Raw genomic sequence first — 14,895 nt, forward strand, 5'->3', positions numbered from 1 at the left:
TTAAGTGACCTTGTTCAAGGTCATATGGGTAATGAATAGTCATCTCACATTCAGGGTGGGGCTCTTTCCAACAACTTTTACTGTCAACCCAGTGTCTTTACTGATACCTATTTTATTTGTCCTCTTAAAGTTCTGATCAGTGTTCTGTTTTGATTTCCATTAAGGGAAACCCAAGCCAGAGACATGGTTTCCACGTTCAGAAAGAAAAAGCCCAAATCAGACAGGCAAATACTGTCCCCAGAGTATGCATGAGGAATCCAGGAACTTGGGATATAGGGACCACACAGGGAGAGGATGGAGACCTTCCCTAGAATGGGCACTGTTGCTTGCCCTTGCTTTCCTGAATAGCTGAGGCATGGTAGATGGGTCTGGAAGTAGGGAGTGGGTGGATCCAGGTTTTGTAAATATATACAATTTGGGGAACCCACTTTAAAAAATTAAGAGTAAAGAATTAGACAGTTCATGTAGGAAGAGTCCTTAAGTTTAAGTCTCATTAGTTTTACTTTTGGTTATAAATTTTAGTTGTACTTTCTGGAGCAACATAGCACTTTAAAAATAAGTTGCTATTTTCTAACAGAATTCCTAAGCTTATGAAGGAATTTAATGTTTGACAAAGGAGGCATTACAGCTCAGTTTGGATGGAAGGATTATCTACTAAATGGTGCTTACTAACTTGCCTAGAAATTTGCTAGAAATTCCAAAGTTAAGCATTAAGAGAAAAACCATCCATTGTCACCTTTGATCTTTGAGAAATTAGAACTGCTTTACTACAAAAAACTGAAATTAATAGTTAAAACACCTGTAACATTTGTTCACGTAAAATACTGTGCTGGTGAGGGTCCTGGAATAGGCAGGTAAGTCTGGATTAACAATTGGTAAGATGGAAGAAGACAGAAGGTGAACCTTAGGGAGATCCAGCAGGGGCCCGGTAGGTGAATCAGCACCAGGAATTTATTTTGTTTTGTTGTTTGGTATTTAGTCGTCAAGTCCTGTCGGACTCTTTGAGACCCCACGGACTATAGCCTGCCAGGCTCCTCTGTCCATGGAATTTTCCAGGCAAGAATACTGGAGTGGGTTGTCATTTCCTTCTCTAGGGGATCTTCCCCACCCAGAGAGCCAACCCATGTCCCCTGAGTTGCAGGCAGATTCTTTACTGCTGAGCCACCAGGAATCAATGAATGAATGACATAAAAGGTAGGAAATGAGGCAAGCTGGTTGCTGACGCTGGAGCCTCTGTCAACGTGTAAGAGAAGAGACTAGGATTCAGAATAAGAATTCTCCAGGTTCTGAGCTCAGAGAACAGAGGTGGGATCTCAGTTCTGAAACCCCAAAGGTAGAGTAGGATACTGAGACTTGTGCTCTGAGGCATAAGATGGGGGCTTGGTCTCTTATTCCTGGAGGAAGAAGGCAAGTTATTAAAACAGGACAACATCTGATCAGGATGAATAGGAAGAGCAACTTTCCACCAAACTTCTGAGCTGCTGGCCTGCCATCTTAACACATCCTCTGCTACTGAAATTCAGACTGTTCCAGTCATTCAAATGGAGACTATGTGGCCTCACTGTGGAGGACCAAGGAGCCTAGGGTAGAGTGCTAAGCTAAAGCTTTTCAATGCTCATGTGTGAGTGATTTTCATAAATTAAAAACATAGTAAGTCACTTAAGTTGGGAGATGATATCAGTATACTTGGTACAGTGTTTAAAATCTCTTGTTTCTAGTGCTAGTCATAGAAATTCAATATTTTATTTCAAGATTTTCTCTTGATGTGGACCATTTTTAAAGTCTTTATTGAATTTGTTACCATATTGCTGCTGATTTTTGTTTTGGTGTTTTGGCCACAATGTATGTGGAATCTTAGCTCCCTGACCAGGGATCAAACCTATACTCTCTGTGTTGGAAGATGAAGTCTTAACCACTGGACTGTCAGGAAAGTCCTCAAATAGTTTACAAGAAAGTTTAAATACAGCAAGAAGCTTTAGAAAAACAAATCTATTATGTTGGGGATAATCCATGTTTTGGAAAATGTTTATTAAGGCATTTCTAGAGTGTATTTGTAGAACTGCTACTCAATCTCTACAGAATAATTCCATAATTCTCCAGCAAGAGAGTGAGTTCTCCTAGCTGAGGCCAGACTTGTGAGGATTAAGGTAGGCTAGGAGCTTTGAGGGTATTAATGCAGATCAGGCTCTGTGAGTAAACACGCCATCAACTAGGAATCAACCCACAAAGGACAATGAGGCCAAGGTCAAGAAATCCTAGAGCCAAGAGTAAGGGAAGAAGAGCCCCACTTCAAGACTACAGATTGTAACATTCTATAAAACGAACTTGCTCAGTCGTGTCTGACTTTTTGCGACCCCATGGACTGTAGCCTACGAGGCTCCTCCGTCCATGGAATTTTCCAGGCAAGAGTACTGGAGTGGGTTGCCATTTCCTTCTCCAGGAGATCTTTCCGACTCAGGGAATGAACCCGGGTCTCCCGTATTGTAGGCAGACACTTTACCATCTGAGCCACCAGGGAAGTCCAAGCACAGCAGAAAATGTGTTTGCTAAGAGAACAAAGAGCTAGAGCTCCAAGCATCCTCACCTTGTCCTGAAGGATCCCGGATGAGCCGCCAAGATGAAAGGTTGTTGTTGAATCACGACGCTGGGATTTTTGGCCCCCCGAGGAGAAGAATTCAATCCGGGGCCAGAGACGAGGCTTGATCAGTCAGAGCTTTTGTGTAATAAAGTTTATTAAAGTATAAAGGAGATAGAGAAAAAGCTTCTGACATAGGCATCAGAAGGGGGCATAAAAAATACCCATTCTGTAAAAGGGAGGGATCAAAAACAAAACAAACAACAACAAAACCACATGAGAGGGATCAGCAGGAAGAACATGTGTGGGTGTCTACCTGTGAAGTGGAGGCAAGAAGGGCGAGAGCAGAGAAGCAAAAAGGAAAGAAAGAGAAGAAAGGTAACTGAAAAAAAGGAGGCTTTCTAAGCATTCAAAAGAATCCTAGAGATATGAATTCCAAGCCAAATTCTACTCCCAGCTCACTGAGTAATTCAGACAATTCTCCATGGGCTGGTCTTTTAGGATCCTTTTTTTTGTTTTTTTGGTTGTGCTGGGTCTTTGAGAGGGCTTTCTCTAGTTGCAGAGAGGAGATGCCCTGAGGCATGTGGGATCTTAGTTCCCTGATCAGAGATTGAACCCATGTCCCCTGCAAATTCTATACCTCTGGACCACCAGGGAAGCCCTGGGGGATCTTCTTATCTTCAGCCTTTTGTGACTCTAAGGCTACTGCTGTTATGAATATTCTACCTTCCTTCTTTCTCACCTACAAGTATTTATGGTGAACCTGTCTGAGCCTGAGGATATGTGTGGATGAGCCTAGTCACACACTGTCTCATCATCACTTTGGCATGCAACTTCTGGGGCCATCATATTGAGTCAAAAGCAATCAATCCATCTGCTGTCCAGTGACCTCAGCTCTCCTAGCTGAGGCAATTAGAGTCTCTCTTGGAGACAAGCATAACATAGAAGACAGGAACAAGGGCCCACGAGCCAGATTGTCCAAGTCCAACACCTGGTTCCACTACTTACTGGTTATGGAAAACGTGGGGGTTACTTCATCTTACAGTGCCTCAGTTTCCTCAGCTGTCAAATGGAGAAAATAATACAACCCATCACTTAGGATTGTTGTGAATTTTAAATTATGAAATTATTCATGTACTTAGAACATATAATAAGCATTCAGTGAATATTAGCTATTCATATTCAATATATTACTATTGTTATTACTATCATTCTTGTGAATTCAAACTGGGAAATGTAGAGAGACAAAATTGGTTATCAGTAGGGGTGAAAAATGAAAAGTGTCAAGAAGTAAGGTTGGGTTACAGCAAATCCATGCGGCATACATGCCAAAGTTGTGATAGGACAGAAACTCCGGGAGTAAGCAGGGCAGCCTGTCAGTGGAGAAAGGAGAGCACCCAAAGAGAACTAGAGGGTGTGAGAGAGAGATCTTGGGACCCATGGGAGAGATGGCCCATTTTGAGAGGTGTCTTGGATCCTTAGAAATCAAGATGTTGTCATTATCTCGATATAATAAGCCCCATTTTCTTGAGGGTCTCCTTGCAACCCAAGAGCACAATTAAAATACAGCCCATAGACTAGATGAAACATAACGCTTGGGCTCAAATAGTTCTCTTTTAGTGTTTGTCAACTGGCAATTCCAAAGCAAAAATGTATGTTCAATGACAAAAGAGTTTCCAAGTATTCTATGGTAACCAGCTGAACAGTCATTCATCCTATTTGGAGAAGTAAGAGGATGGTGCAGTCAAAGAGGGCTTCCTGGAGGAGGTGATGCCAGGATTGCATCGTAAACTATTGAGAGAAAAGTGGGAGAATCAGAAGAATTTAAAAGAAGGGATATCAAAAGAAGCCACAAATCCAGAAACAGCCTGGGGTACAGAGAGAAACACAGGCCAGTCTACTGAGCTACTAAGGGTTAGGCGGGCAGTACATGGCCAGAACGTGTTTGAGCTGTGGGTCAGAACTTCATTCAACAAGTATTTACTGATCATCCACCATGAGCCAGGCACCTTTAGGGAAAACAAGCACAGACTTGTGAGCTAGAGTGGCAAGTTTCCAGGGACTTCTCTGGTGGTCCAGTGGCTAAGACCCAATGCAGGGGGCACAGGTTCGATCCCTGGTCATGGGACTAGATTCTACACACCACATCTAAAGATCTTGCATGCTACAACTAAGACCAAAGCCAAATAAATAAAAGTCGTTTTTTTTTTTAAAGTAACAAGGTTCCTACTGTCTTGAAGCTCGCTTTTCAGTGGGGAAGGCATGCATCATCCAGCAGAAAAATATCCAATTTTAAATAGAATGAAGAACTATAAAAGAAAGCAGAAGGGAATAGAGAGTGGTATGGTAAGGTGGGGAGAGGTTATTGTAGATGGTTGGCTAGAGCAGGAGATGACATTCGACCAGAGAATTGAATAAAGACGGGGAGGTTGTGGGGAGCTTTCAAGGTAGATTTAGGTGAGAGATTATCTAGGCCTGAAATAGGACAGAGCTGGTTGAGATGGAGGTGAGAAAACAAGAGTAAAACTGTCAGGTCTTAGTGATTGTATGAGCTTCCCAGGTGGCTCAGTGGTAAAGAATCTGCCTGCCAGGCAGGACACACAGCTTCAATCCCTGGGTCAGGGAGATCCCCTGGAAAAGGAAATGGCAGCCCATTACAGTATTCTTGCCTGCAGAATCCCATGGACAGAGGAGCATGGCGGGCTACAGTCTATGGGGTCTCAAACAGCTGGACACGACTGAGTGACTAAAGAAAAACAAGTGATTGTATAGATGTTGGGGGCGTGAGAGAAAGGAAGGGATAGAGAACAACTCCCAGGTTTCCAGTTCAGGCAGCAAGGAAGGAAGACGGTGGTAACACAAACTGAGACACGGGACAGGAGGAAAAGCAGGTTGGGGGGGAAAGGGTGTCTTTCACAATAGTAGGTTCCAGCATGATCCCTTGGCTGGTGATGTCCCCGGCAGAAGCAATCTGCAGCTGGGGGCCTGCCTGGAGTTTGCAGACTCAGGGGTGAGGGCACAGGGGTGATCAACGATGCCATCAGTGGTACTGAGGTGGCCTGTCAGTCAGCCAACAAACTTGGAGTGGGCACTTGTATCCTCACAGAGGACCATCTGTGAACACTCAGCAAGTGGCAGGTGGTGTGGTGAGTCCTAAAGGATCTTCCTCTTTAGTAGGCCATGAAAAAAAAATGTCCAAACTAGTAAAATGATTTCAAGTACTGACGATAGGGACTATGAAGAAGTAAAGGTAAGGTCACAGCATAAGGGGTTTCGGGGAGGGTGGGTTGTGGCAGAAAGATGGTACTCTGTGAGGATACAATGTTGAAGGCAAAGCTGAGTAACAAGGACACTTGCCCTGTGGACCTGGATAAAGCCCCCTGGAAGCAGAAGAAGCTGTAGGTCTTTCAATCCTCAGATGGGAGTGGACTTCATGTATCTGAAGAACAGGTGAATGGTCAGAATGGCCAGAACAGAGTGAGGGAGGCAAGCTGAGGGAGCAAGGTCTGAGTGGGTCAGATGGGGAGGAGTCTGTTTTGTTTTTTTCTCTTTCTGGTCGCACTGCAAAGGTTGTCTTTCACAACAGTAGGGTTCTAGCATGATCCTTCGGCTGGTGATGTCCCCAGCAGGAGGAATCTGCAGCTGGAGCAGGGGCCTGGCTGGAGTTCGGACTCCAGCCAGGGGATCTTAGTTTCCCAACTAGGGATCAAACCCATGCCCCCTGCAGTGGAAGCGTGGAGTTTAAACCTCTGGACTTTCAAGAAAGTTCCCAAGACTGGGTTTTATCCTGAGGGAACACAGTAAGAACAGAAGCCTGAGGAAAGATTCCTGGGAAACACCAGCCTGAAGGACAAAGGGAATGTAGTCAGAAAGCCAGGAGCAGGCAGGCTTTTGTGGAACAAGTGATAAGTCCTCCAGCTGCAATGCAATTATGTTCATAATGCAGAATGGCTCCTGTTTTGTGAAGGCGACAATGCAAGGATTGTTCATCTTCACCCATAGCCCACAACATAAGCTGAAGGCCCAAGAAGTCCATGTGTCCTGCCACCGTTGAGTTTCTCTTTCAACACAACAGCTTACATTTACATGGTGATGTATAGATCAGCAAGGAATCAGCGTCCACAGGACTACTTTAAGATAGCTGCAGAAAGAAGTCCAGCATTGTATGCTTTCACTGTGCAGATGAGAAAATGCAAGTGTACAGAAGTTAAAAAGTTTTTCCAAACTAATGTAGGCCTAAGCTAAAGATAGCATCTCTCTTTCTCTCGCACTTTTAGGCATCCCTGTCTCCTTATTCAAAGGCTACTTTTCGTTTGGCACCTAGTTCAGGCCAGTTTGGAGAAAGCTATCATTAGATGTTTTTTGATCACCAAAATCTGGTGACTCTAACCATCTCCACCTCTCTTTATCCACAGGCACAACACTTCGCTTGGATGTCTGGGACGGATGGAAGGAGTTTCTGATGGGTTGTCTCCTTGGACAAAAACTTCAAGTCCAACGCTATTTATCAAATGAAGGACCAGTCCTCAAGTACGAGTTAAAGCAAATGCTAAACTAATCAATTTTTCCTAAACTCTCATAGGACCTCTTTAGCTGGGGTGTTGCTCCACGAAAGTTCCCCTTAGACATTTTTATTGCAATATATTCTGGAATAAGACAGCAAGGATGTCACCAGGGCTGAGAGCCTTTGGTGACGAACTGCAATTCAGGAAGGCTTTCCTTATACTAACAATCTAAATGGGAGACTTCAGTTTGGTTTGGATATTAGACTTTTAACAGCACTTTTTAAAGGCTACCACAATAATAAGTGCCTTGCCACTCTTATATTCAATTGTTCTAAAAACCACTGATTGCTAATTGATTGGCTGAAAATATCCGTGGTCTCTTCCTAAGCTATCATATAACTTATCAAATTACATTTAATGCACACTTAAGAGGTTAAAGCGTCTGCCTCCAATGCGGGAGACCCGGGTTCGATCCCTGGGTCGGGAAGATCCCCTGGAGAAGGAAATGGCAATCCACTCCAGTATTCTTGCCTGGAGAATCCCATGGACGGAGAAGCCTAGTAGGTTACAGTCCATGGGGTCGCAAAGGGTCGGACACGACTGAGCGACTTCACCTTCACCTTCAAACTTTTGCCACACATGAAGTGTTGCCTGTGCTGCTGGGGCAGTGGAGGAGGGTAGGTTCAGAGAAGCAGGTGGACATTTTAACCTATCTCTGCAGCCAGTAGCTTCCCAGGTGCATAAACTACCTTTTAGGTTTTAATGCAGTGGTATTTTTTGAACAGTGCCCCCTTGTGGTGATTTAATCATAATTTACAGATGCCCACACACACACAGGAGGCTGTGAGGTGACTGGAAAGTCAGCTTTTGAAATTTTCTAAGATATTCAAATAATTTAAATCAATTTCTATTTGGGGATAATTATAATGCTCTCTTTTCATGCTCTGAATGCAAAGAACCATTTCATTGCTTTCAACAGTGCATATTTGTTTTTTTTTTTTTTTTTCTTTTTTTTTTCATATTTGTTGAATACTTTGTAGCAGACATTGTGTTCTACTTATTACCTTATTTTATACTTAGAACATTTCTATGAGATTACCCATAAAAATCTTATTCTTTATCTTATTTTACAGGTAAGGAAACTGATTTAGGAAATCTCCCCAACATCACACAGCTAGCAAAGGGCCCAACTAAGTTTTCGATCCCAGCAACTTACTCCAGTGCTCATGTACTTAACCATTTCCACTTACTCTTTAAATAAAATCTAAGAGCTCAGAGAATATAAATAATAAGACTGAAAAACTCCTTTTGCAATTCATCCACCCAATCAACAAACACCAGTTGAGCATTTACTATGTACTATGAGCAATAAACAAGATATGGTTCCTGCCTTTAGCAAGCTTACAGTCCAGTAGAAGAAACACAAAACAAGTAACCAATTCTTGGAAGAACAGAATTGCAAAATGTTCAAGGGTACAAACTTCAGTACCCATTTACTTAGATTCATAGCCCTACTCCCTCAGTGTTTAATTGTGTACACTTGAGCAAGTAGTCATCCTCAGTTTCTTCTTCTGTAAAATGCGAATAATAATAGCACCTATCTTATAGAACTACTTTAGAGATTAACTGAGCTAATATCATAAGGAACTTAGAGGTCAGCCTGGCACACGGTAAGGAGGATATAAATGTTAGGTGTCACTGCTGTTACCATTCAGCCTGAAAAGTATGATGACATGGGCATTGTGCAAGAAGATATAGGAACGTATAGTAGGGACAACTAGAGTTACAGGAGCAGATAAAGCATCCTTAAAAAGGAACTTGAAGGGCTGATACTCAGGTAAATGATTGGGAGAAGAATTAAAATGTTCCAATGAGGGCTTTCCTGGTGGCTCAGATAGTGAAGAATCTGCCTGCAATACAGGAGACCTGGGTTTGATCCCTTGGTTGGGAAGATCTCCTGGAGAAGGGAATGGCTACCCACTCCAGTATTCTTGCCTGGGAAATCCTATGGACAGAGGAGCCTTGAGGGCTACAGTCCACAGGGTAGCAAAGAATCAGACACGATCAATTAACTAACACTTTCAAAACAGATGGAACCACATGTACAAAGACCCAGGGGCAAGAATAGATTTAAAAAACTGAAAGAAGTTCCACATAGTAGATTATAGAATAAGAGGAAGCTAGTGGCCAGAGGCTGGAAAGGTTAGAAGAGGCCAGCTCGTGAAGGCTCCTGTAGGAATGTGAAGGAATTTGGACTTTATCTTTTGAATGGTGGGAAGACATGGAAGGTAGAGAAAGACCATGATGCAATCTGCGTTTTAGAATGTTGGCTCTGGCTCCAGTATGAGGAATAGAGGCAGACAGGCAAACGACACTGGCAGCCTGAGCTAGGCTTACGTAGCAGAGGTGGGTCTAGGAGAACAGATAGATAGTGAAAAGATCATTTAGGAGGCAGAATCAACTAGTCTCAGCAACAGGAGTGCTCTAGTTCCAACAACATGGGTATTAAGGATGAAAGCAAAGGCCAGTTAGGCAACACAGGAGAGGCTTTTCTCCCCAAATCAGGAAAACTGATCAAATTCAGAGTTGCTGGCTTACACTAATGAATTTCAAAATAAATTGATATATGAACCAAAACACCAATGCGTTCATGTATAACTCTAGTTAGTTAGACTCTAACTGTCATAGGGCCCTAGAAACTCCCATGTTCTGGGAAGACCATCTTTCTCATTCAGGAGAATTCCATGGGAAGCCAACAGACAGGAACAGATGCTGTGGTGAGCATGTAATCAGAAACAAGAGTTAGTTCTATGCAGTAGATTTTGGATGATACCAGTCTAGCTTGCCTCCATCTCTACAATGGGGTCTGATAAGCCTTGTCCAAGTGGATCTGGATAATACCTGGCAGAGCCCTGGCTAGCTTTGCCTCCCTAATTCTTATTTCTCTGAACACTCTTCACCAATCATTTGATTTGTGCCTGATGGGGTATTGGAAGGACAGAGATGTCGGGAAGGCCAGTAAGGGAAGAGAAGGGAAGTTGGTAGGAAGTTTTGTTAGAGATGGGCAGGGTCCTGGTGACAGGGGCCTTGTAGGCCAAAGCAAAGCATTAGAATTTCAGTTGCAGCAGGAAGCTATTAGAGTGTTTAGAACAGGGCATAGGCCACCACCATCTTAAAGGAAAAAAAAGATTGCTAAGCACTATGTGAGGAAAAGCCCATAGCGGAATAAGAAGGAAGTGGGAGACCAGTTAGGAGACTGTAGCACTGGTGGTCATGCTGGTGGGAGGCAATCTAGTGGTTTAGATCAGAACAGCAGTGGAGACTCTGAGAAGCCAGAAAATAAGGACAAAGCAGACAAACATACAAAACGTTCAAATTTCTAAAAATGTACTGAATCTCTTCCCGTACTTTCCCAGTTAATACAAAGCTTAATATTTTTCTTGAACATTTGATTTTCATGAAAAAGAAAACTGCTCCAAAGAAACCACTTTGAATTATTTACATATGCACAGTAGGACAATGTGTATAAGCAGGGCCTGTGTGCTTTAACCTGCATATTGCATGCTAAGTCATTTCAGTTGTGTCCCAACTCTTTGTGACCCCATGGATTGTAGCCCTCCAGGCTCCTCTGCCCATGGGATTCTCCAAGCAAGAATACCGGAGTGGGTTGCCATTTCATCCTCCAGGGGATCTTCCCCACCCAGGGACCGAACTTGTATCTCTTGTGTCTTCTGCATTGACAGGTGGGTTCGTTACCACTAGCCCCATCTGGGAAGCCCATATATTACTATAGGCCTTTTCTGATTTTAGGTAAAAGTTAGGAAGAAATAAATATTTTAACCAGAATGCTTCAGGGGTATTTAGTGAAACTACATTTGTCTGTTTGCTCTGGCTTGTTTCATTCATTCAGGTATCAGAAAAGGGTCGCCCTGTACATCGCCGCCTTTTATGGGTACATTGAGCTCACTGAATGGGCCCTGAAACAGGGTGTGCGGCCCCATGAGACAGTCGGCGTGCACCCCTACCGAGCATGGTGCCAGGAAGCCCTGCACACAGACGTCTCTAAATGCCCCATTCATGCAGCCGCGGAAGCTGGCCAACTGTTGATTCTGAAGGCCTTTGTCAATTGCAGCGTGCTGTGCCTGGATTGCAAAAACGCAGCAGGACAAACTCCTCTGACCATTGCGTGCAAACACAAGCATAAAGACTGCGTGTTGTATTTACTGAGTAAAATGTGGTCCACGGTTTCTTTTCTGAAAATCTCAGTCTCCATGAGGATTTATATTAAAATAAAACAATGGGTACTCAGAGCTCAGAGTCACAACCTGAATAAAGGCCAGCTTTGTGGGGCAAGGGTCTTGGGGGCAAAAGTTGGAGATGTTGTGATGGTGGACGGTTTCACCAAACCCAAAATGACTTCCAAGAGCTGGCAGAAAGCTATGGGCAAGAACTCACAAGGAGGCACTGAGAGCAAACTGCCGCCCCTCGAGGAGCAAACTGTGAGCAGGAAACTTGCCCATCCTTTGGCAATTGCACAGCAGGACACAAGAGAAGAGACAGTCAAATTTCCTCCACTGGTAGATGCAAACACATTCTCTGAATTACAAAAAAGACAACAAAGCCGGAAAAAAATTACTGCCACAACTAGGAAAAAAGAAAAGCTCATAAAAAATACATATATGCCCCAAGTCCCTCTCCCTCCAATTTCAAGAGTGGGCTATTCACACCCATCATTTTACTATGCAACTCCCAGTGCTGACTTTTTACTCAGATCTTCCCTCGCATCTTTCTCAGAGCATAGTGGGAGGACTCCAAGGGAGAACGCCATCTACTGCTTAGCTGTGGCCAGGTAAGCTTTTCTCTTCAAACAAAGGTGAACTTTAATAGGGCAGTTCTAGGGAACAACCCTGTGGTTCAGATGGTAAAGAGTTGGCCTGCAATGCAGGAGATCTGAGTTTGATCCCTGGGCCGGGAAGCTCCTCTGGAGGGGGGCATGGCAATCCACTCCAGTATGCATGCCTGGAGAATCCCATGGACAGAGAAGCCTGGTGGGTTACAGTCCATGGGGTCCCACGGAGTCGGACATGACTGAGTGACTAAAACACACACACACACAGGGAACAAATGGTCCACAAAGCCCTAACATGCCATATGGTGTAATACAGGTTGTTCCAATGCATCAGTCCCCAGCTTCAAGGTCCTCAGCCTAACATCACATTCAGGACAAAATGAACTGATTTTATTGGTTCATCCATGTAGTATTCTACTCATCAAATTTTCAGGAAGAGAAGAGTTGTATCAATGAATAAGTTCCTTTGCTGCTGCTGCTTCTTTTTCTTTAAACTAAAAGAAACTGCTAATTATAATTAAAGGGAGAAGGGGGAAACTTGCAATCTGGGAGATATCAAAAGTGTCAATGGAAGCCTGGACGGTAGTGAAAGTGGAAGGGAAGAAAAGAACAATTTAATGACAAACTGAATCATAAGACTTCAGTTGACTTATAGATAAGATATACAGGCTGGGGGAGAACTACATTGGATAAGAGAATAGAATTGATATTAACATTAAGGTAAGTTTAAAAAGTAATCCATTATCACATTTAAAGACATAAACAAGTGTGTCAGAAGCAAATTTTTCAGGCACATTCATTTTATAAGGTAAAATTTTATATGTGGGTCATCAGTTTTCACTGAAAACAGAACTCTAATTAGATCTCAGGACCCATCGATGACTTATGAGGCATTCTTGGGTGCCATGATTACAGTGGAAATAGAGATTTATGAATGGCTTTCCCCCTTACTCAATATCATGAGAAGGAAAGAAAAACTAAAGCTAGACAGTTTTAGTGGCCTTTCTGTATTTGTCTTTATATCATCTAGATTGTTGCCACCTACTGGTGAGAATAATTTTAGCCTTAAAACTGTGGATGTGACTAGTGATGGAAGCAAGATCTGATGTTGTAAAGAGGAATATTGTATAGCAATCTGGAATGTTAGGTCCATGAATCAAGGTAAACTGGAAGTGGTCAAACAGGAGATGGCAAGAGTGAACGTTGACATTTTAGGAATCAGGAACTAAAATGGACTGGAATGGGAGAATTTAATACAGATGACCATTAAATCTACTACTGTGGGCAAGAATCCCATAGAAAAAATGCACTAGACCTCATAGTCAACAAAAAAGTCCAAAATGGAGTACTTGGGTGCAATCTCAAAAATGACAGAATAATCTCTCTTCTTTTCCAAGGCAAATCATTCAATATCACAGTAATCCAAGTCTATGCTTCAACCACAAATGCCGAAAAAGCTAAAATTAAACAGTTCTATGTCGAGGAAAAGAACAGAATGGGAAAGACTAGAGATCTCTTCAAGAAAATTAGAGATACCAAGGGAACATTTCATGCAAAGATGGGCTTGATAAAGGACAGAAATGGTCTGGACCTAACAGAAGCAGAAGATATTAAGAAGAGGTGGCAAGAATACACAGAAGAACTGTACAAAAATGATCTTCATGACCAAGATAATCGTGATGGTGTGATCACTTACCTAGAGCCAGACATCCTGGAATGTGAAGTCAAGTGGGCCTTAGAAAGCATCAGTATGAACAAAGCTAGTGGAGGTGATGGAATTCCAGTTGAGCTGTTTCAAATCCTGAAAGATGATGCTATGAAAGTGCTGCACTCAATATGCCAGCAAATTTGGAAAACTCAGCAGTGGCCACAGGACTGGAAAAGGTCAGTTTTCATCCCAATCCCAAAGAAAGGCAATGCCAAAGAATGCTCAAACTACCACACAATTGCACTCATCTCACACGCTAGTAAAGTAATGCTCAAAATTCTCCAAGCCAGGCTTCAGCAATACATGAACCGTGAAATTCCTGATGTTCAAGCTGGTTTTAGAAAAGGCGGAGGAACCAGAGATCAAATTGCCAACATCTGCTGGATCATGGAAAAAGCAAGAGAGTTCCAGAAAAACATCTATTTCTGCTTTATTGACTATGCCAAAGCCTGTGATCCTATTGTGGATCACAATAAACTGTGGAGAATTCTGAAAGAGATGGGAATACCAGACCACCTGACCTGCCTCTTGAGAAATCTGTATGCAGGTCAGGAAGCAACAGTTAGAACTGGACATGGAACAACAGACTGGTTCCAAATAGGAAAAGGAGTATGTCAAGGCTGTATATTGTCACCCTGCTTATTTAACTTCTATGCAGAGTACATCATGAGAAACGCTGGACTGGAAGAAGCACAAGCTGGAATCAAGATTGCTGGGAGAAATATCAATAACCTCAGATATGCAGATGACACCATCCTTATGGCAGAAAGTGAAGAAGAACTAAAAAGCCTCTTGATGAAAGTGAAAGAGGAGAGTGAAAAAGTTGGCTGAAAGCTCAACATTCAGAAAATGAAGATCATGGCATCTGGTCCCATCACTTCATGGGAAATAGATGGGGAAACAGTGGAAACAGTGTCAGACTTTATTTTGGGGGGCTCCAAAATCACTATAGATGGTGATTGCAGCCATGAAATTAAAAGACGCTTACTCCTTGGAAGAAAAGTTATGACCAACCTAGATAGCATATTCAAAAGCAGAGACATTACTTTGCTGACTAAGGTCCGTCTAGTCAAGGCTATGGTTTTTCCTGTGGTCATGGATGGATGTGAGAGTTGGACAGTGAAGAAGGCAGAGCGCCGAAGAATTGATGCTTTTGAACTATGGTGTTGGAGAAGACTCTTGAGAGTCCCTTGGACTGCAAGGAGATCACCAGTCCATTCTGAAGGAGATCAGCCCTGGGATTTCTTTGGAAGGAATG

General features: G+C 42.9%; 1 protein-coding gene across 1 annotated transcript in view; it reads left to right on the plus strand.

Annotated features, from left to right (window-relative positions):
- The window catches only part of ANKUB1 (ankyrin repeat and ubiquitin domain containing 1), a 32,388-nt gene that overhangs the window by 11,876 nt on the left and 5,617 nt on the right, over positions 1 to 14,895 (plus strand). The window contains exons 4-5 of the mRNA XM_069562796.1: positions 6,991 to 7,105; positions 10,991 to 11,929. Coding sequence (XP_069418897.1) covers positions 6,991 to 7,105; positions 10,991 to 11,929 — 1,054 coding nt within the window. The remainder of the gene's footprint in view (positions 1 to 6,990; positions 7,106 to 10,990; positions 11,930 to 14,895) is intronic.

This window comes from Ovis canadensis, chromosome 1 (genome assembly GCF_042477335.2).
Source record: "Ovis canadensis isolate MfBH-ARS-UI-01 breed Bighorn chromosome 1, ARS-UI_OviCan_v2, whole genome shotgun sequence".
NCBI lineage: Eukaryota > Metazoa > Chordata > Mammalia > Artiodactyla > Bovidae > Ovis > Ovis canadensis.